This window comes from Aquarana catesbeiana, linkage group LG13 (genome assembly GCF_042186555.1).
Source record: "Aquarana catesbeiana isolate 2022-GZ linkage group LG13, ASM4218655v1, whole genome shotgun sequence".
Classification (NCBI taxonomy): domain Eukaryota; kingdom Metazoa; phylum Chordata; class Amphibia; order Anura; family Ranidae; genus Aquarana; species Aquarana catesbeiana.
Window position 1 is genome coordinate 191,846,698 of NC_133336.1, and position 23,216 is coordinate 191,869,913.

A 23,216-nucleotide genomic window follows, 5' to 3' on the forward strand; every position below is an offset into this window, starting at 1 on the left:
TCCAACTCGAAGCTCATCCCTAATGGGGATGTGACTTACTAGATGAGGAGACTTAGTAGGAACAGACGATCTGTTACTCGTCTCCTGACAGAATGGGGATGTGTGTGTTTACACACACACATCCCTGTTCTGGCTCTCGTGCCTCCAATCGCAGCCGTCGGAGTGCAGCCGGCACGCGGGCACCTGCTAGGGCTGCTTAACTTCCCTGGCGGTATTCCTGAGTGTGGCTCGGGGTTAAGTTTCAGGATTGCATCTCAGGATCCTGGTGCAGTATACTTACCTTGTCCCCAGGATCCTGCGTTGTCCCCCCGCTGTTTCCGCGGGCTGTGTCCTCCGCCCGATGCCTCTGTGTGCCAGGCTCCGTTCCCTGTGAGCGTCGCAATACATGGGGGCGGAGTCCGGCGGCAAATTCAAAAAGTACAAAATTCATAACACATACAGTACACTATAATCTGTAAGACTGTATTAAATCATTTCACATCCCTTTTGTCCCTAGTGCTTTGTCGAGTGCCCTGCCTGCACTTTTATATTATATATGCAGTTCTTTTTGCCTGGAGACTTGAGATTGTCCATGGCAACCAAAAAGTGTCCCTTTACGTCAAAAGCAGCTTTAGACGATAGTAAATTAGAACCCGTGCAGAATTGAGCTATAGTAAATCGTGAGGAAATTCATTTTATTATTAATATATTATTCTTTTTTATAATTATTTATAGTTATTTATTATATTATAATTTATGATTTTGTGTTTCAAACTTTAGCATACCCAGGATGTCTACTAGACTCTTGTTTGGACAGATTTAAGTGTGTTATTGCTAAAAATTACAGGCCTATAATATAAAATGGCAAATTTCTATGCAAAACAATGTACCGCTTTGAGACGCAAAAATCTGACATAATCATACTGCCAGGGTGGCTACAGGGCCGACGTATAGCTACGGCGATTCATGGGAACGTGCCGACCTGCCACAGTATAATGACGGCGGCTGGTCAGCAAGTGGTTAAAGGCACTTGAACTCATGTATTAAACGTAAATTCAAATAGAAAAATCATTTATTGGACACATAATTAAAAATGGTAACATGGAATGTACATAGCAATACGCAACTGAAAATGCACCAACTGTGACATAATTGATGGTACAGAAGAGATATCATTCACCCGATGCATTTCAGTCTATTTTATCTCCTTCCTCAGGGATAGGGAAGATATCAGCTCTAGTCACTTTAGTTGTCCATAAGCACACATTCCATGTAGGTTAAAAGCAAAACACACTGCCCCAGAATACTGCTGCCTCCTTCATCTTCGCCAAGCGCCAGGTATGTTGCATTATAGTTTAGAGTAAAACCAAAAGACACTTTGCAGGTAGATCAAGGGAGAATCAAAAAGGCTTCCCTGAACATAGGAAGAACCAGACCCACTGAGGCCTATAGATGGGACCCTTAATGTAGAGGCTAGGTAGAAAATGGACCTGCTCATGATAGTTGGTATTACCGGGGTACACCCAGTCAAAAAATGGTGTTCACATAAGGTCCTGGCCTCGTGTGGGCATGCTGTATTTCGTTGACCTTCTGTACCCCGGTGTCAGAAACCATGAAATCAGACCGAGACAGAAGTACAGTTAAATCACACTTGTTTAATAATAAAAGTAAAAAGAACAAACGTAGTCCAAACATAGCCAAAGTTCAGTAACTGGAAAGGATAGTCAGCCAAGCCAGAAGTCATGAATCAAAGTAGTTGAACAGCAAGCAGGATCAGGAGCCAGAAGGGATGTCAGCAAAGCCAGTCTTTAAACAGGAACACAGGAGATGTTTCTTGTGATGTTGACCAAGGCGAAGGCAGAGATCCTCTGGACTGGACGGCTTAAGTAGGCAGGACTGACAAGCAGGATATCATCAACAGCTGAGTAACTGTGGGGAGAGATGGGAGCTGTCAATTAGCCGACAGCTGAGCGGCCAGCTCAGAGAAGGAAGGGCTGAGCCCAGCCCTAACACCCGGTAATACCAACTATCAGGAGCAGGTCCATTTTCTACCTAGCCTCTACATTAATGATTCCATCTTTAGGCGTCAGTGGGTCTGGTTCTTCCTATGTTCAGGGAAGCTTTTTTGATACTCCCTTGAGATTATGTAACTATAAAATTCCCTTGATTCCCTTGATTATGGAACTATAAAATTGACTCAAATTTTTTGAAAGAATGAAAACTGTATTTTTCATAGTGGTCTAAATACAATCAGGATACGACTTATATTCTCAGTTACAATAGCCTTAAGACAAGTTTTCTGATAGGAAAAACATTGAAAAATGATAATTTGTTTTATCAAAATGTATGAATGGCAAATTTTGTGTTTAAATTATACTTAAAGTCAATCACTAAAATCTCATGCAAGCTTTAATATGTTGATGCAATTTCAAAAGTTACTTTTAATATTTGTAATTCTGTAACTTCTATATAATAAAAATAATACTCTGCCATGAGGATCCTTGTTCAGGCGCTTCCTGTAATAGTGTGACAATGCTCTTGCTTCAGCTTTGTAATTTCCCTCCCTTGTTGTCACTCCTGCCGAAACAGACCCACCCAAGTACTAGGTGGGGCTCCCCTGAAGGGAGACCCCATGAGAGAAGGCGAACCAAGCCAAAAGGCCATGTCCACCCCCTCCCAAGACTTTCAGGGCAGGCCTGAGGACCTGCAACCCTACTCAACACACAGTGCAACAAACCATGTACAACACAAAATTACAAAAAGTGACAAACATAGGCTAATAAATAAAATAAAGTGGGGAAGGATAAGTGGAGAGGAGAGTGAAAAGGTGGCCATTGTGTAAAACAATGACCAGGCCCTCCGGCCAGGAATAAAAAACTCCTCTGGTCCTAGCCAAAAGACCCGGCCCAAGAGGCAGGTGCTAAAAAGCATGTCATATGAGGCAGTGACCGTGGTGCCTCAAATCAAAGTGACCCTTACTCACAGTGATTTTTTGGCACCCCTGGACTGCCACTCCAGGGGCACGTACTCCATAGGCTTTCAGGACCAACCCTGACCAACGACCCAGACCACAGCAGCCCCCCCCCCAGGCAGAAAGGCATGAAGTTCAGGGAGCTTGGTGAGAGCCCTTTACCATCATGCCCCACTGTCGTTCCAATCACTCCTTCCTAATTACATTCGGGAAATACTAACTACTCCTCCCCCCCATCAAAAGAGGAGCTGGTGTTCTCTCCCGAAAAACTGTCCATAGCTAGAGCTACCACAATCTAGGCCAGAAGGCCAGGGACCAGACCCAGATGCAGCACCCATCTTCACCAGGAGCACCCTTCCGGACGGCTCAGACTCAACCATCGGACAGCCCCCAGTATCTGTCGGGCAGCTTGGCATAGTCCCTGCTGAAACCGCTTTTCCAGGCACTATAACACCATTGGATTTGCTGGCTCTTCCCTTTGAGAGTAGCACAGCGCCTCCTCTGGAAACCGATGAGAACAGATACTACATTTGATCTTAGTCAAAAGGCCAAGAAGCGATAAAGAGGTGTGATGGAACAGAATGCTTTATGTAGGGAAGTAAACTTTCAATAACCTCTTCCTGTCCAGTCGATGTGTCTCTTTAACATAGTCTTTACAGCTGGTGGGTGGGAAGGACTGCCCAATCACATGACCACTGTGATTGGCTGTCACAGTAGTCACATGATTGGGAGCTGGTCACATTTCTGTCTTTGAATCCTCAGTTGCTTATAGGTGTATATGTGCTTGGTGTAGGCACTAAAGCCCGCCCCTCTTTTCTGCAGATAGATAGATAGATAGATAGATAGATAGATAGATAGATAGATAGATAGATAGATAGATAGATAGATAGATAGATAGATAGAAGCGCCAAACTTCAGTACTTAAAAATTTCCATAAAAATCTCACTTTAAACATTTTTACAGGTTACAAGTTTAGAGTTACAAAGGAGGTCAAGTGCTAGAATTATTGTTGTCGCTCTAACGTTCACGGCGTATGTAACCTGTGTGTATTTGGTTTTGATACTAGCCAGTGCCTCACCAGCCACTGACCTCACTGCACGTTCCTGGTACCTAGTATGTGATCCACGCACTCTGGGAGGGGGCGCGTGCTGTAATTTATTATAGCACTTACTGATCACCAAGTCCTGGCCAATGATTGACCGGCGGGAGTCGGTAATCGTCACTGAAAACAGTTCTGTCATTGTAAACAATACAAAGCTGTATTCACCAACAAGGGATCTTGGAGGCATACAGGTCATAGTAAAGCCTCGTACACACAATCGGATTGTTGGCCAACAAAACCGTGGAATTTTGTCCGAAGGGCATTGGCCCAAACTTGTCTTGCATACACATGGCCACACAATTGTTGGCCAACAAACATGAACGTAGTGACGTACTACGTTGTTTTTCAGCTCTTTAGCACCACCCTTTGGGTTCCTTCTGCTAATTTCGTGTTAGTAAAAGAAGTTTGGTGAGTGTTGACTCGTGCTTTTCATTTCGCACTTTTCATTTCGCGCATTTCAGTTTGTTTCTGAACGGCCGTTCGTCAACCAGACATGTTGCGGAATCTGAGGAGATAACGTGTTATTTATTATTGGCCTTGGAGTTATTGCTTTAGTATTATTTTTTTGGTTGAATAATAATGATTTGATTTGGTATATTTTTGGATGCATAGAATGCACTTTTTAGTTAAGTTCTATTGGCAGATAGCATGTCTAATTTTATTTCCTTTTTTTAATGCACAATAAAAAAATTGTGTAGAATAATACTTGGCTATGTGTTTTACTTCAAATGACAGTTTGGGAGTAGGCAGTTACATTTTATAAAATACAATGTAAAATTGACAAGGGACACCAACATAATTTTATCTTTGATCTTAAAAACTACGGGATAATGGTGTTGTGGTAACTTGCCCAAATAAAAAAAAAAAAAGCATAATAATATTATTCTTGATATCACTAGAAAAAAAAAGCCTTTGAAAATTTGTTTGCAATAACTTCATCAGTATCACCAGCAAAGCAGCTTCATTATTATCCCATTAAAGAAGAGAATTGTGCTCTGCATTTGGCGATTTCAGAATTTGCCACATCACAAATGTTAATTCTCCATTACGACACTAGTTTACAAGACCGACCTTTTCCGGCTCGTCCTTGCTTCCGAGCATGCGTTATATGTACATTGGACTTTTGTCCAACGGACCTGTGTACGCACGCTCAGAAAATCTGACAACTCACATTTGTCTGCGGAAAATATTAAAACCTGCTAGCCAACATTTGTCCGCAGAAAGTCCGACAACAATTGTCCAATGCAGCGTACACATGGTGAGATTTTCCACCAACAGCCTGTCATCACACATTTCCTGTCGGAAAGTCCGATCTTGTGTACGAGGCTTAAGCCTAGAGGTCCTGTAGGACATTTTTTCGTGCAAATGCAGCCAGAAGTTGAAGAGTCCTCCAGTTGTACAGTTCCAGGGTATCCCATACTCCCTATCCCCATCCAAGTTCGTTGGTTCCAAACAAAAGACCCCTAGACTGATCTTTGAGCCAGAGGAAGAATGCCGTGTGCCTGGCTGTGTGTGCTCTAAGGGAGAAACAGGACTCAATTCTCCAGCGGCTCTTTTGGGTGTCTGCTACACTTGCTAAAGAACATTCTTTTTCATCGAGTTCTTATGGGTAAAGTTCCGCTTTAAAACAAAGTAACGAGAAAGCAATGTGTTGGCCAAAGTTGGACCAATGTAACTATGCACAAATATGCATACCTGGAATTCAGCTTTAATAATTGATACGTGCTTGAACCCAACTTGTTAGCTGTGTACTTCCCTATCCTCTCTGTTCCCGAAACCGAGACTGCCAGAGCTACAAATGAGATACATTGCAGACCATCAGACACAATGAAATTCACACAAAGGTTGTCATAGCTTTTGCCATTTGTTCATGTATTGACCCCTCTCCCCTTATTTTATTTTAGGTACAGACATTCCCTATAGCACAGTTTCAAATTTAGCTTAATATTGTTCTTTGATTAGACTAGTGATCCAAGAGGATGTTACTATTGTATGTAGACATAATCTAACAGTCCAGTAGGTAGTAGGCCATCATTCTTATCACAGTCTTGGAGCCCTGGATCCTTTATTTACAGGTTCAAGAGATTTGGTAAATTTTATGTGATAAAAGATGAAAAGAAAAGAAATTATCAGCAGAAATCCTGATAGTATTACCTGGGTCATGTTCTGTATCACTGCTGGATCATATTCACCTAAGGAAAAACAAAATACAAAAGTAAGCTCTCCAAGAATTTGCAACCAAAGAATTCCAAATAATAACTTGCAGGTTGTTTGAATGTGGTGTTGTTTTTGAGTGACAGGAAGTGAGGGGGAAATCTCCCAAACAGGCAACAAATTGGAAGCTGTAATACTTGCAGACTAAATAATAGCGTTGTCTGTAGGTGGACTTTGGGTTTGACAATGCTGATTTCCAAGGGTGTCTATGTTCTCCTCCAGAGCTGCATTGAAGTATTGAGTGCCAGGGCAACCATCAGAAATTTTGGGGTACTTGCACAGCTTCGGGCCTGGGCCCATGGGGCCTGACCACCAACAATCCCCAGGGCCCACCCACTGGCTGTCCCCCTGAGTCCTTCAGTGCACCCATTTTTATTTTAACACTATCCCCACCTCCGACCCAGCACCATCCATCCCTCTCCATAATATATCCCCACCTCCGCCCAGCATCATCCATCCCTCTCCACAATATATCCCTACTTCCGCCCAGCACCATCTATCCCCCTCCATAATATCTCTCCACCTCCGCCGGGCACCATCCATCACTCTCCTTAATATATCTCCACCTCCACCCAGCACTATCCATTCTTCTCCACAATATATCACCACCTCCGCCCAGCACCATCCATCCCTCGCCACAATATATCCCTACCTCCACCCAGCACCATCCATCCCTCTCCTTAATATATCTCATTCTCTGCCCATCATCATTCATCCCTCTCCGCAATATATCCCCATCTCCGACCAGCACCATCCATCCCTCTCCATAATATATCCCCACCTCCGACCAGCACCATCCATCCCTCTCCATAATATATCCCCACCTCCGCCCATAATCATCCATCCCTCTCCATAATATATCCCCACCTCCGACCCAGCACCATCCATCCCTCTCCATAATATATCCCCACCTCCGCCCAGCACCATCCATCCCTCTCCACAATATATCCCCACCTCTGCCCAGCACCATCCATCCCTCTCCATAATATATCCCCACCTCCGACCAGCACCATCCATCCCTCTCCATAATATATCCCCACCTCCAACCAGCACCATCCATCCCTCTCCATAATATATCCCCACCTCCGCCCAGCACCATCCATCCCTCTCCACAATATATCCCCACCTCTGCCCAGCACCATCCATCCCTCTCCACAATATATCCCCACCTCTGCCCAGCACCATCCATCCCTCTCCATAATATATCCCCACCTCCGACCCAGCACCATCCATCCCTCTCCATAATATATCCCCACCTCCGACCAGCACCATCCATCCCTCTCCACAATATATCCCCACCTCTGCCCAGCACCATCCATCCCTCTCCACAATATATCCCCACCTCTGCCCAGCACCATCCATCCCTCTCCATAATATATCCCCACCTCCGACCCAGCACCATCCATCCCTCTCCATAATATATCCCCACCTCCGACCAGCACCATCCATCCCTCTCAACGTTATCAATATTTTGACCTTTGGCAACAAACAGATCCTAAAACTTCACTATTCAAGCCATATTTAAGGAGAATAAAAGGAAATAATGACAACTAGCATTGCCAGTTATTCCAAAATTCTACATTACTAGCCGTATAGCAAAAAAAGTTTTAAAAAGTTACAAAAATAGTGAAGTCTGTTGCAGTGATACATTGCCAAACTATGAATGATGTGTGGGAACTACGAGACCTTGTGATTCTGTGTGCATTCAGAGCAGCAATGTTGTAATACACCACAGATGTACTGAGGATAACAGTGAGGAAGTATGACAATTAAAAATATCCATAGTAGCCACTGGAGCTCTATGCTGCAGCGAGGTCTGAGGATGCTGATGATTAAGACAAAATAAAGATAGCCAGATAAACTTACTTTGCTAAGAGCTGTGGATTTGGATTTGGGGTGCCAGATGGAAATGGCTGTGTGGGCAGCCAATAAAACACTGTACCCCATGGATGGTAAAGCTCCTATTCAAGTACAAAAACTGACTGTTAATACACCAAACACACACTGGGGGTTATTTACTAAAACTGGAGCATTCAAAATCTGGCGCAGCTCTGCATAGAAATCAGCTTCCAGGTTTTATTGTCAAAGCTTAATTGAACAAGCTGAAGTTAGAAGCTGATTGGCTACCAGGGATGGACTGGCCATCGGGACTACCGGGAGATTCCCAGTGGGCCGATGGCTCAGTCTGGGCCAGTTTCACTTCCAGCCGCATCTGCGGTGCGCGGCAATCTACCCGTCAACCACCGACAGCTGGCGCCTGACGGGTAGATCGAGATTAGCCAGCATGCAGAGTAGCGCAGGGAGCTTCTGTAGTAATAATTTCTCTCTCTCGTGTCATCACGCTGTTCCCCGTTGGCCCCTCCTCTCTTCTCGTCTATACCAATTGGCTTGTAAGATCATCTGGTATAGACAAGAAGAGAGAAGGGGCCGCCGGGGAACAGCGTGATGACACCAGAGAGAGAACTTATTACTACAGAAGCTCCCTGCGCTGCTTTGCATGCTGGCTAGTAAGATCCCACAATGTGCCCTGATGATGTGCCCTGATGTGCCCCATCATGTGCCCTGATGTGCCATGTGCCCCGATGTGCTATGTGCCCCATCATGTGCCCTGATGTGCCCGTGCCCTGATGTGCCATGTGCCACGTGCCCTAATGTGCCATGTAGCCTGATGTGCCCTAATGTGCCATGTAGCCTGATGTGCCCTAATGTGCTATGTGCCCTGATGTCCCCCGTGCCCTGATGTGCCATGTGCCACGTGCCCTAATGTGCCATGTAGCCTGATGTGCCCTAATGTGCTATGTGCCCTGATGTGCCCCATCATGTGCCCTGCTGTGCCATGTGCCCCGTGCCCTAATGTGCCACGTGGCCTGATGTGCCCCATGCCCTGATGTGCCCCATGCCCTGATGTGCGATGTGCCCCATAATGTGCCATGTGCCCCATCATGTGCCCTGATGTGCCCCGTGCCCTGATGTGCCATGTGCCCTGATGTGCCCTGTGCCCTGATGTGCCATGTGGCCTGATGTGCCACATGCCCTGATGTACCATGTGCCCTGATGTGCCATAATGTGCCCTGATGTGCCCCGTGCCCTGATGTGCCATGTGCCCTGATGTGCCCTGATGTGCCATGTGGCCTTATGTGCCCCGTGCCCTGATGTGCCCTGTGCCCTGATGTGCCCCGTGCCCTGATGTGCTATGTGCCCTGATGCGCCCTGATGTGCCCTGATGTGCTATGTGCCCTGATGTGCCCTGTGCCCTGATGTGCTGTGCCCCGATGTCCTATGCCCTGATGTGCCTTGTGCCCCGATGTGCTTTGCCCCGATGTCCTGTGCCCTGATGTGCCCCGGTGTGCTGTGCCTCAATGTCGTGTGCCCTGATGTTCTGTGCCCTGATGTGCTGTGTCCTGATGTGCTATACCCTGATGTGCTGTGCCCTGTACCCTGATGTGATGTACCCTGATGTACTGTGCCCTGACATGCCCTGATGTGTTGTGCCCTATTAGCTGATGTGCTGGGCTCTGTACCCTGATGTGCTGTGCACTGTACCCTGATATGTTGTGCCCTGTACGCTGATGTACTGGGCACTGTACCCTGATATGTTGTACCCTGTACGCTGATGTGCTGGGCACTTTACCCTGATATGTTGTGCCCTGTACGCTGATGTACTGGGTACTGTACCCTGATATGTTGTGCCCTGTACGCTGATGTACTGGGCTCTGTACCCTGATGTGCTGTGCCCTGTACCCTGATGTGGCCTGGTGTGCTGTACCCTGATGTGCTGTGCCCTGATGTGCTGGGCTCTGTACCCTGATGTGGCCTGATGTGTTGTGCCCTGATGTGCCTTGTGCCCTGTGCCCTGATGTGCTGGGCTCTGTACCCTGATGTGGCCTGATGTACCGTGCCCTGATGTGTTGTGCCCTGGGCCGGTCTGGATGAAGTCCAGGGCCACATTTTTGTCCCAGTCCAGCCCTGTTGGCTACCATGCACAGCTACACCAGATTCTGAGTGCTCCAGTTTTGGTAAATCAACCCCATTCTTTTAACTGTGGTGATAACCGCAATAAGGGAGGCATGAAGCTGTCTGCTGCACAAGGCAAATAATGCACGTGCTGTAATAAATAGAAATTTATGAACTGTTGGCGTTTCACCCCAAGTAAATCTGTTCATAACTTAACAGCTTGCCGACCACGCTATAGCCAATTAATGGATACAGTGCGGACGGCCTCCCGTGATAGCGCCCGCCACACATCCTTGCTGGGCAGTGCTGATCACAGACTAAGGTAAAGAGCCAATTAGCGTCTCTTTATTACATGATCGGCTGTGTCCAACCACAGCTGTTTACGAATGTAAATAGAAGCCGATGATCAGTACTCCTTTCCTCTTGCTGACAGCATGAGGAGAAGAGAAAAGAGACGATCATCGGCGTCTCTAAAAGGGACATGCACACTGATAATCAAGGCACTGATTATCAGTGTCCTGATTATCTGTGCAGTCCCAACAGTGCCCACCAGTGCTGCCAATTTGTGCCCACCAGTGCTTCCAATCAGTGTCCATCAGTACTGCCAATTAGTGCCCATCAGTCCTGCCAATCAGTGCATCCTCATCAGTGCCACCTACCAGTACCCATCAGTGCCGCCTATCAGTGCTTCCTATCTGTGCTGCCTATCAGTGCCGCCTATTAGTGCTTCCTCTCTGTGCCACCTATCAGTGCCCATCAGTGCAGCCTCATCAGTGCCCACCAGTGCCTTCTCATTAGTGCCTCCTCATCAGTGCCCACCAGTGCCTCCTCATAAATGCCTCCTCATCAGTCCCCACCAGCGCCTCCTCATTAGTGTCTCCTCATCGGTGCCCATCAGTGCCTCCTCATCAGTGCCCACCAGTGCCTCCTCATTAGTGTCTCCTCATCGGTGCCCATCAGTGCCTCCTCATCAGTGCCCACCAGTGCCTTCTCATTAGTGCCTCCTCATCAGTGCCCACCAGTGCCTCCTCATAAATGCCTCCTCATCAGTGCCCACCAGCGCCTCCTCATTAGTGTCTCCTCATCGGTGCCCATCAGTGCCTCCTCATCGGTGCCCACCAGTGCCACCTCATTAGTGCCCATCAGTACCTCCTCAACAGTGCCTCCTCATCAATGCCCATTAGTGCAGCCTATCAGTGCCCATCAATGTCCATCAGTGCTGCTTCATCAATGCAGCCTCATCAGTGCAGCCTCATCACCGCACATCAGTGAAGGAGAAACTACCTGTTTCCAAAATTTTATAATAAACTATTAAAAAGTTTAGTTTTTTTTTTAAATTTCAGTCTTTTTACGCTTATTTAGCAAAGAATAAAAAAACCCAGTGGTGATCAAATACCACCAAAAGAAAGCTCTATTTGTATGAAAAAAAAAGGATAAAAATATCATATGGGTACAGTGTTGCATGACCACGCAATTTCAATTCTATATGTGACAGCTCTGAATGCTGAAAATTGGCCTGGGCAGGAAGGGGGTAAAAGTGCCCAGTAGGCACCTGGTTAAAGCAGGAGCCTGATGACCTGCAGATTTATGCAATCAGAATATAGACAAATTTTAAACTGTGTAATTATCCGCTCCTGTTAGAATCCAAAGGAAAGGTTTCCATTTTGAATGCAACAACTTAAGATGCCCATTTTCATCATTACCCACTCAAGGAGACACTGACTACCCTAACAGACTACAGTAATACCCACATTTCAGTGTTGAATAAGGCAACATTACCTGTCAGACACCAAAATAAGCAAACGGGCAGTGTTGCATTCTATATAACTGAGCGTGGAACTAACCTATTAGGCCACCTCAATCTAATCATGTGGTTTGGCTACATTTATGTATATCAATGTTCCTATCTGTAGACCATAGCGAGCTTTCATTTCATGGTTTGTCTACTTGTTACAGCTAGTAACTCATACCTCACAAAGTGGTCTTCTTCTATTCTGACAGTCTAAGTTAAACATGGCTGCAGCAGCAGGAATGAGGCTTGGCTATCTTTGTTGCAAATATGGTGGCCATTTTACTTTGAAACCAAGGCTTGGCCATCTACCCTATAGGCATGGTGGCTATTTTTGAATCACCAATGAGGCTTGATTTTGGCAGCTGACTCTTTTCATTTGGACTCGGGCGACACCTCCATGCCCCCCATGACTTCAACTCTGATGAAATGTGCAGGGTGGAGTCCACGCTTGTGACGTCACCATGCACCCTGAATCCACAAGGTGGTTGGATAGGTTCCCGGGAAAAAAACATTTCTGCATACATGCCAGAGTTAATAGCATTACCCTGTTTTAATAAACATGTTTACAGTTTTACACTATGTGGGTATTTTCCATTTATCTTCTATGTTCACCATGATGGAGTGATCCCTATTATAAGCCATGGTACTACCTTTACAATCATAAGAGGGAAGAAGTACTGGATTTTGGGTTTATATACAGCGCTTTCGACTCATATAATTAAGAGTCCACTGTTTCTTTTAAGGAGGCAATTTTTACCTTTCGGTGGAGGTGCACCTGGGTGATTTATTTATCAATTTGTCACGTTTACCTACATTGGATGCCTTTACTGGACTAGGCCAAATTTCCAAATATCTCTAGAGATGCAACCCTTGTACAGGTCCCCCTTTAGCAGTTGATAAAAAACTGCAAAAACTCCTGCAGCAGGATATTATAGAACCCATCAACTCCACCTCATGAGTTTCCAACCTAGTCATAGCCAACAAGAAAGGTGGACAAATTTGACTGTGTGTTGACCTTCACCTGGTAAACAAAGCTATAACTACTCCTGTACAACACTACAGGTCCTCTCCTCATAGCCCTACTGGGGAATCATCTGCACAATTGATGATAAGTCATGATCTAGGAACAAGTTTGAAACCACCAAATAAAAGTAGCAGAACCCCAAAACCTGCAAGCTAGAGTGGAGAGATACTGTACAAGGTCAAAGCAAAAACTCACAATGATGCATAAAGAAATGCCAAGACAACTACAATCATTCCTGTAAAAGAAAAAATCTGTGCTATGTGTAAATAAATGATGATTCCAAATAAATAAACAAATGAAAACAGCAGCACTCACACATATGTACACATCATAACAGAATAATCTAAATCAAAGTGTTGCGCTGTTATCTATATATAGTGTACACAAAAGTCCATCTATTAAAAAGTTGTGAAAAAAGGGCAAAAGAAAGCTCTATTTTTGGAGAAACAAGGACATAAATTTTGTTTGGTTACAACATTGCACGACTGCGCGATTGTCAGTTAATGCGACACAGCGCTGTATTGCAAAAAATGGCCTGGTCAGGAAGGGGGCAAATCCTCCCGGGCCTGAAGTGGTTAAGAAAACAACAGACCATATTAAGTGGATCTTTTCTTATGCATTGCTGTATGGTCAGACTCTGGAGTTCCTTTGAAGGGTAATCACGGCGAGGGATATCTCTCTGGAATCCAATCAAGTTGGCTGGACAGCTAAGGTGGTTATACATGTAGTGAGGGGTGAATGCTCACTGAAGCGCTTATAGACCTTGGGAGGTCTTAATATCTGGTAAGCAGATATATTTGCCATACTTAACCTGTGGGGAGCACCGGGTGTCTACGCCGATTGAAATTGGATTGACACTTCTTTTTAAGTTCACTATATGGACTCTTAGTTCGAATTTTGGGCTTATCTGTCCCTTTTTTCACGAGTTTTTAATAGATGGACTTTTGTGCACACTATATATAAATAACAGCGCAACACTTTGATTTTGATTTTTACAATCATTCCTGGCCAGTATGTGAAAATAAGTAAGCCACCGACCAAGTCAAAGTTTAGCTCCAGTCTATCTAATCCTATCAGGACCAGTAACCTATAGGCCAAAGGATTAATTGATGTGAGCAGGTTATTACCTGTTCAAGATCCTTTGGTTGAGCAGGACACTACTCCAAATTGTCTCCCTACAGTGATAGTCACCTGCCCTCCTAGCTGACTTTAGAGACTACCCATAGATTTCTCTTCCTCTCTAGAATGTTGAGTGTGATCCACAGCACCTGCAGGCCATCCCATAATGATTGTGGAGCAACAAACTAAAGCCACGTACACACCAGTAGACCTTTTCTGGGCATGCCCCTTGGACAGAAGCAGGCTGGCTTCTATCAGGCTAACTCCAGTACAGATAGGCTGAATGTCAGCCGGTTTCTATTGAACCAGTTTCTTTTGCTGCCCAGCATTCGGCTCGTGTGTACTAGGCTTAAGTCACACCATAACAAACTACTCATAGCAACAAACTACAATGACAACTATTTTTAATGCACTTAAGGCGAACCTCCTCACCAAATTTCACTAAAATTGTCTTCAGTATGGATCTTTCAATGGTTTCTTTAAAACACTGTTTTGATTTGCTTACCTTTATTGTGTCAACTTCTTGGTTTTTGTAGAACTATAGTCAAAACTTTTTTTTTTTCATTTTGGATAGAGTAAGGGAGGGTTATAACCCCGGTCAGATTTTTTTTCCGCCATCCATATCCCGTTGCAGAGATTTCCCTTCACTTTCTGTCCCATAGCCAAACAGGAAGTGAGAAAAAATCCCTGCAAATTAAGAGAATTCTTTGGGGACCCCCAAGTCACCAGATTCCCCCTCTAATACTTTTCTGGTGACAACTCATGTGCCAGACTCACCCGGGACAGAGGCTTTTGAAGGGGACTGCAGGCTAGCCTCTTGCCTACTGACTATGGGCCCTGGCTTTAAAGGGAACGCTACTCTTTTGGAGGTGGGTGCCTGGGGGACCTTTGGAGTGGTGTTGTTTCTGATTCGGGTTCATGTCTCCCCAGAACACACAGACTCTAGGAGTCTAGGCCAGGGATCCATGTTAAAGGCCTAGATGGCACATTACCAGCTATGACTGCTCAACACTGGGAAACTCATAGCAGATGTTAATCTCAACAGCTCAAGCCAACTGTCTTTCACCCATTGTTAATTGTGCAAATAACACACCTATTGTCTGCTAACAAACTACTGTGGGGATGTGTCTATACTTGTAATAATGTGTATTGTACTTTGTGAGCTCGATGCCAGCAAGTATGATCTGGAATGACACCTCTGAATGTCCAGGTGGCTAGTTGTTTAATCAACTTAATGTTTCTAGTATATGTTGGCTAATTTGACTAAACTCTTAAGGATCATCTATGATGGGATTAGCCATGAGTCAGCTGTACCTCGTTATCTATCTAAACCAGGGATCTCCAAACTACGGCCCCCCAGCTGTTGAGGAACTACACGTCCCATGAGGCATTGTAAACCTCTGATATTTACAAATATGACTAGACATGATGGGAAATGTAGTTTCTAAACAACTGGAGGGCCATAGTTTGGAAACCCCTAATCTAAACTATTGTGTGATGTTTTGGGTAAATATTTGGGTCATTGTTCATCAGGTGACAGACCTACTACTCAAGTGTATAATAAGCCTGTATTCTTGTTAAATAATCAGTTCCAGTTTTGCAGCTAGTCCCATCTAGTGCTTGGTTGCAATATGCGGCTATAATATCTGATATCTATGTTCAGACTGGAAGCGGTATACTGACGGAAGCACCAAAGCTGGGTGCTGGGATGGTTCCGTCAGAACCCAAAATTTGGGATTTTCTTTTACTTTTACTTTGATAGCTAATGGTTAGCAGGACAAATAGAGAAGGTGAACCTCTATAACGGGGATGTAGTCCTGGCCTCACAGATATCTCCTGGGAAGGCAACATTACCATTGCTTTTACAGAGATCTTGTAATAAAGCTGGGAGGTCTTGCAGTATTGTCATACTGTGCATGCACGAGATGAAGCACATGACTTCCATATGTCTCATCTCATTCATGCACCGTATAACATTACACTCATTTGTTGGATAAAATATCCCCCTGGATTTTGGGGTTAGGTTTTTTTTAATAAACAGATAAATGTAATGTCTTATGCTGCATTGACAAGGCACGGCATATAAGGCCATGAGCTCCATCTCACTCGGCACTAACAATATTGGGAGTGGAGACATGACATTATTTTCATGGCAAAGGATCGGGGGCAAAGGCAACACAGAGGCCTTTTGAAAAGGACTAAACATGAAAAAAGAAGATTGGATATACATAAGGTTACTTGTTTAGGTACACCTTTTTACATATTATTGGATTTTTTTTTTTTTTTTAAAGGGAAGTGGAAGGTCCTCTTTAACTATGATAAATTGATTACTCTGCCATATTAATCAAGCAAAGACATTTTTGAATTTAAAAACATTTTTTATTAAATACAATAAAATATCAGTAAACAAATAACCCTTATAAATACAGTATATACATATGGTACACTTATACAAGTATACCCCCTCCTGCCCAGACCAATTTTTAGCTTTCAGCGCTGTCATACTTTGAATGACAATTGCATGGTTGTGCTAAACTGTACTCAAATTACATTTTTATAATTTTTTTTTCACACAAATGGAGCTTTCTTTTGGTGGTATTTAATCACTACTTGGGTTTTTATTTTTTGCTAAACAAACAAAAAAAAGACAGACATTTTTGAAAAAAAAAACACGTTTTATAGTTTGTTATAAAATTTTGCAAACAGGTAATTTTTCTCCTTCATTGATATTCGCTGATGAGGCTGCACTGATGAGGCTGCACTGATGAGGCTGCACTGATGAGGCTGCACTGATAGGCACAGATAAGGCGACACTGATAGGCACAGATAAGGCGACACTGATAGGCACAGATAAGGCGACACTCATGGGCACTGATAAGACGGCACTGATGGGCCCTGATGGGTGGCACTGATGGGTGGCACTGATAGATATCACTGATGGGCACTGGTAGGTGGCACTAATGGGCACAGGTAGGTGGTATTGATAGGCAGCACTGGTGATGAGGCACTTTGGTAGTGACTTTATAGGTGGCACTGTGGGCACTGATAGGTGACACTGTGGGAACTGATGGGTGGTACTGTGGGCACTGGTAGGTGGCGCTGGTGGGCTCTGGTAGGTGGCACAGAAGCCTCTGCAGAGGCTCTCCACGATCAGGACTGATGTCCCTCTCACAGCCGCCGGTGATTGTCTTTTTTTCTTCTCCTCACGCTACCAGCCGAATACCGGCTCTGTTTACATCACATGATCAGCTGTCAGTGGCTGACAGCTGATCACGTGGTAAGGGGTCGGGATGGACCCCTTACTCTGATCTGTGATCAGCCAGATCTCATAGACTCGCTGATCACAGAGCGCGCCGCGTGTGCCCGAGCACGGGAGGACGTCTATGGACGCCGTCACGGCAAATTAGGTCCCCGCTGCAGCCATGTTTCGGCTATAGCGCAGATGGGAGGTGGTTAAAGTGTATGTAAACACTAACAAAGAATTTTCTTATTTGCTCCATTTTGCTTCTAAGTATTCAGTTGAAAGCATTTTTTGATATATCTGTCCAACAATTAACCCTTTGATCTTGTTAGAAATTTAGAGCTGTTCTGTGCTCTTTGTCTGTGTTATCTCACAGGGGTTGATTTACTAAAACTGTAGAGTGCAAAATCTGGTGCAGCTGTGCATAGAAACCAATCAGCTTCAAGGCTTTATTGTCAAAGCTTAATTGAACAAGCTGAAGTTAGAAGCTGATTGGCTACCATGCACAGCTGCACCAGATTTTGCACTCTCCAGTTTTGGTAAATTAACCTCATAGAGTCTACTTGTTCTACTTTAAACAGTTGTAGACCATTCCAAGCACCTCTTTACAGATTAGTTGAAATCCATGGAAATTTGGTTATCAATGGAACTGGAGAATTGAACTATAGAATTTTGTTTTCAAATTTTTAGTTTTCTGAACGTTTAGTTTAGTGTGGTCAAATCTGCATTAGTTTTCGACCACGGCGGTGAGAAAATTTGAAGGAGCAGGATTAAAATTTTTTTCATGAACGAACTAATTTCTACCAGTGTATGTGTCTTTGGATCGGGAAAATCCATTCATTTCGAAATTGAATGTTAAAAGGAAACAACGTTTTGAAGTATTTTCGTATGACATTTGTCAAGTCATCGAATGTACTGAGAGTGTTTATGAATGTTCATACGTACGCTCATTCGAAAAACTACTAGTGTATGACCAGCTTTTGGTTTGAAAAACTTTTCAAAAGGGACAAAACTGTACAACAGGAGCACAAGACAGAAAGTAAAACTGTCTCTAACAACTTGCAACAATGTAACATTTAGCCCAGGTTCACACTGAGCGCGGGAATTAAATCGTGTGAGTTCAGCTGAACTCGCGCGATTTCATTCCCGCATATCAGTCCTGATTTTGGGAACGATTTCAGAGATATCTGCGGGTTTCTGTACAGATGTCAATGGAATTCATCCCAAAATCGCCTAAAGTAGCACAGAAACTACTGCAATTGCTCCCGATTTGGCATGCGGTTGGACAGGACAGGACTTAGAGGTCATGTGATCTGTAACCGCCCCGGAATTGTGAAGACAGCAGCTCAGTATTGCACAGTATCCTGTAATTGGAACAAGATATTTATCCATCAACTCAATGAAATAGTCTAAAGCTGATCTCCATGAATTTCATATATTGTATGGCTGCATTGAACAAGCTTGGACCAATGTAAGTATGCATATTCCATACCCGTGGGAGCACTGTGGACATGGAGAATCACTGTAGTAGTCACAACTACTGCAGTGATCACCAAACTCTTCTGACTCTCATGCTGAGCGGCTGCCCTGCTGCATAGTAAAGACAGAGATTCGCTTCCTCAGAATGGGCACCATTCACAGAACAGCTTGCATTTTTCTTGATGAATGCAAAGTGTTCTCTAATTAGATGTGGTAGAGAGGCAGGGCTGTGATGTCATGATTTCCACCTGCAGTGGAGGCTGGTGCTCCATCGGTCGGGGGCGGCAAACAAACCTGAGACATCTATCCCCCCGGTCGCTCCAGCCTGCCACCCAGCATGAACAACAACCCCCCCCCCGTCGCTGACTCACTCGCCGATCAATCGCCACTTACTCCATCCAGATCGCGACTGCAGCTTTCCACCTCTGTCTTCTCCATGTCCCGGGCAGTCGCTGCTTCTCCTCCCGGCCAATCGGGTCTTCGGACTTCCGGCCAGTGGAGTCTTAGGACTCCCAGCCAATTGGGTCTCAGGACCTGCTTCCTGATTGGCCCGGGAGGAGAAACAGGAAGACATTAGCGAATATTAATTCGCTATTGTGACACAACTGGGCGGGCTCAGGGCGCAGTGCTCTGCGCCCGAGCCCACCCTTTTTTGAAGCCAATTAGAACCTCAGGCTCTAATCATGTGCTTAAAAAAAACAAAAACATTGAAATCCATGCGACCGATGCCCTGCATGTAGATTAGGGACCAGACGCATGGATTAGGGGGCGGCGCCCCTGCATCCTGTATGGACGGGCTGCCACTGTCCACATGGACCCTAAGAGAATGCTGTGCATTCATTGCAAAAATACAAGGTGTTCTGTGAATAGCAGTGGTTACTGTGAAGCAGATAGATCGCAGCAATCACTGTATTAGAGGTAGCTGCTATAGCGATTCTCCATTTCCACAGTGATCCCAAAGGTATGGAATATGCATACCTACAAATAATAATATAACTATGCAACACGAACCATACCTGGAGTTCAGCTTTAATCAGGGCTGGTGCAAGGTTTTTTGACACCCTAGGCGAGACCTAATTTTGCTGCCCCCCTTGGCTCTACCCCTGACTCCACCTCCTTTGCCCTGCCCATGTATACCCCACCTTTTTCATGAAGCGCCCCCTAAAATGTAGCCCACCAGCGCCCATCAAATGCAGCCTCAGCAGCGCCCATCAATGCAGCCTCACCAGTGCCCATCAAATGCAGCCTCACCAGCGCCCATCAATGCAGCCTCACCAGTGCCCATCAAATGCAGCCTCACCAGCGCCCATCAAATGCAGCCTCACCAGCGCCCATCAAATGCAGCCTCACCAGCGCCCATCAATGCAGCCTCACCAGTGCCCATCAAATGCAGCCTCACCAGTGCCCATCAAATGCAGCCTCACCAGCGCCCATCAATGCAGTTTCACCAGCACCCATCAAATGCAGCCTACCAGTGCCCATCAATGAATGTTTACTTGCTTCCATTCATTCGGGAGTCGGGTCACAGACACAAGCTTCCGCCGCTGTTACGCCTCTGACACTATGTGTGAATGAAGCGGCAGCTGTCTGCTGATGCTGAGACTTAGTTGCTTGCTGCAGAGAGAAGAGAGTAGGAACACCAGTGGCCGGCGACTTAGGCGGCAGTGCGCCCTAGGCGGCTGCCTTGTTTGATTAGTGGTAGCACCGGCCCTGGCTTTAATATATGGGACCCCAGTGGAGAGTTCTTCAGGATTAGATGTTCTGATAAATGCAATCAGGGTCAGGAGCGGGTTGCCTTCTTGATTTGGGATTCATCACTGCGTAGATGACATTCTGACAAAATAAAAAACAGAAACACTTAATACAAAAATCTGACAAGGATTACACATCAGCTTTAAGGCCTGTTCACACTATCAGAAAATTGTACGAAAAATACTGCTTTCGAAGCGATCATACCATAATCTGATCATTAGTGCACAGCTTTCGAGAGCCGATCTCGACAGGTCATATGAAGATATTTGATGGGACAAACATGAAATTTTTTCTCGTGCGATACCACATCATACATTTAATCAGTACAGTACAGTTTTCATCCGAAAATACAATACAAATACAGTACAGTACATCACTTCTGAATTTTTATTCTGAATTTTCGTAGCTTTAGTAACCTCTTCATTTACGATATGGAGACTAGCATGCAAAAAAAAAGATGGATGATCATTCGTCCGATAATCTCATCATGTGTACCAGGCTTAAGACACTTCAATAAAATGTTTCAGGCAGTTGCTATGCATGTTTCACCCTAATATTTCATTCTGTTTTTGCACAGCCATTCTCTGGTTTACTAACAAAACATGAGATTCCAGCATTGGGACTTTGATGCCCAGGTTTTCCATCAGAGGAAGGAGAGTTTCCCCAATATAGGAACCTAGCACAGAGGATGAAAACAAATCATTAGGTTTTCTTAAAATCAACCCATACTTTGCCCATGCAAAGCAAAGCAGCTGGTTCACTTTTAAAACAGAAGTATGGCCAAAGTTTTTTGGGCATACTTCTATTCTGGGTCACAGGAGTGCCCTTACTTTTGCAGTGCAGTGCTGTGACCCAGGATCAGCTGGAAGCGGGCCAAAGCCCACTGTCAGCCGATGTCACAGAGCTGATTCAGGCTCTAGGAGGATCCCAGCCATTTGGTCTGGATCCAGTGGCGGCCCGTCGATAAAGGGCGCTGGGGCACTGCCCCCTCAATCCGTGCGCCTGGCCCCTAATCTCCATGCAGGGTGCTGGACGCATGGATTTCATTGTTGTTTTTTTTTTATAAAGCGCATGATTAGAGCCTGAGGCTCTAATTGGCTTCAAAAAAGGGTGGACTCGGACCACAGAGCACTGCGCCCTGAGCCCACCCCATTGTATGACAATAGCAAATTAATATTCGCTATTGTCTTCCTGATTCTCCTCCTGGCCAATCAGGAAGCAGGTCCTGAGACCCGATTGGCCAAGGAGTCTTAGGACTCCCTGGCCAATCGGGTCCCAGGACACACTTCCTATTCAGTCGGGAGGAAAAGCAACAGACTGGCTCTTCCTTCCCCCTGCCTCCTAAGGTAAGGTCCGTCTCCCTCAGGGGGCTGTCACCTTCTCGTTGCCGAGGGGGTTGCTTCCATCAATCACTGCCTTCTCATCCACTTTCCATCTCCTGCTGTGCTTGCACCGATCGCTGCCTTCCCGTCTGTCTTCTCTGTGGGGGGGGAGTGTTATTTAGCACCAGCCACCACTGTCTGAATCCATCCAACTGGCTCTGCCGTGGATGAGAGCTGAGCCAGCTGTGCCCACCCCCTCTCATGCTAAATGCTCCAGTGAGCACTGGAGGGTCAGAGCAGAGAACAGTGACTGACAGCCACTGCTCTCCCCTCCAAGCTGACCGAAAACTGAGAGATCAGTGGTCATGTGATCGCTTAGTTCTTGGACTTAGAGTCAGCAGGGGACAGCTACAGCATCCCACTGATGCTGCAGCAAAGAGGTGAGTATGCATGTTTGTTTTTTTTATAGAACCCCAAACTTCTCCTTTAAGTGTTTACCTTTAATAGCCATTTTTCAAAATAATCCCCTATGCATTCCAGCATCCCCAGCACAGTACACACTACTTCTCAGTGCTGTGAATTCATGAAGAAATATATTTTATATTTACTGGCAGAAACATGAGAGATGCTTAGGCCTCAAAAAGCAGATGAACTGTGATGCTACAAGAATTGAACTGTTGCCCTTTTGGAGACCTTTAGGACAAAATTGACGTTCTCATGTTTTCCAAGTTTTTCTACTACTTCAAATATTGAAGACTTTTACAAGCATGTATTGTGAGGAAACTCATGGAACAATAACTACTCTCGTCACAAAACAAGGAGATATTTACATGGTATTAGAGCCCTTGCACACTGGGGCGGTTTGCAGGCGCTATTACGCTAATAATAGCGCCTGCAAACCGCCCCGAAAGTGCCGCTGCTTGTATATCAGTGTGAAAGCCCTGAGGGCTTGCACACTGGAGCAATGCGCTGGCAGGACGGTAAAAAAAGTCCTGCCAGCAGCATCTTCGGAGCGGTAAAGGAGCGATGTGTATACCGCTCCTTTACCGCTCCTGCCCATTGAAATCAATGGGACGGCGCGGCTATACCGCCGGCAAAGCGCCTCTGTAGAGGCGCTTTGCGGTGGTATTTAACCCTTTCTCGGCCGCTAGCGGGGGGTAAAACCGCCCCGCTAGCGGCCGCATACCGACGGTAAAACGCCGCTAATAATAGCGGCGTTTTACCGCCGACGCTGCCCCCCGCCCCAGTGTGCAAGGGCTCATAGTGA

General features: G+C 45.4%; 1 protein-coding gene and 1 pseudogene across 4 annotated transcripts in view; both read right to left on the bottom strand.

Moving 5' to 3' along the window:
- Positions 1-3,405: 3,405 nt before the first annotated feature.
- Positions 3,406-3,510, bottom strand: LOC141120769 (U2 spliceosomal RNA; annotated as a pseudogene).
- Positions 3,511-16,275: 12,765 nt separating this feature from the next.
- The window catches only part of LOC141117096 (high affinity immunoglobulin gamma Fc receptor I-like), a 40,283-nt gene continuing 33,342 nt past the window's right edge, over positions 16,276-23,216 (bottom strand). For 2 of the 4 annotated variants that reach the window (XM_073609709.1, XM_073609711.1), the window contains one exon: positions 16,276-20,708. In XM_073609709.1, the coding sequence (XP_073465810.1) occupies positions 20,628-20,708 (81 nt within the window). In that variant the 3' untranslated portion in view covers positions 16,276-20,627. The remainder of the gene's footprint in view (positions 20,709-23,216) is intronic. The other 2 variants (XM_073609710.1, XM_073609708.1) reach the window with 1 other exon arrangement.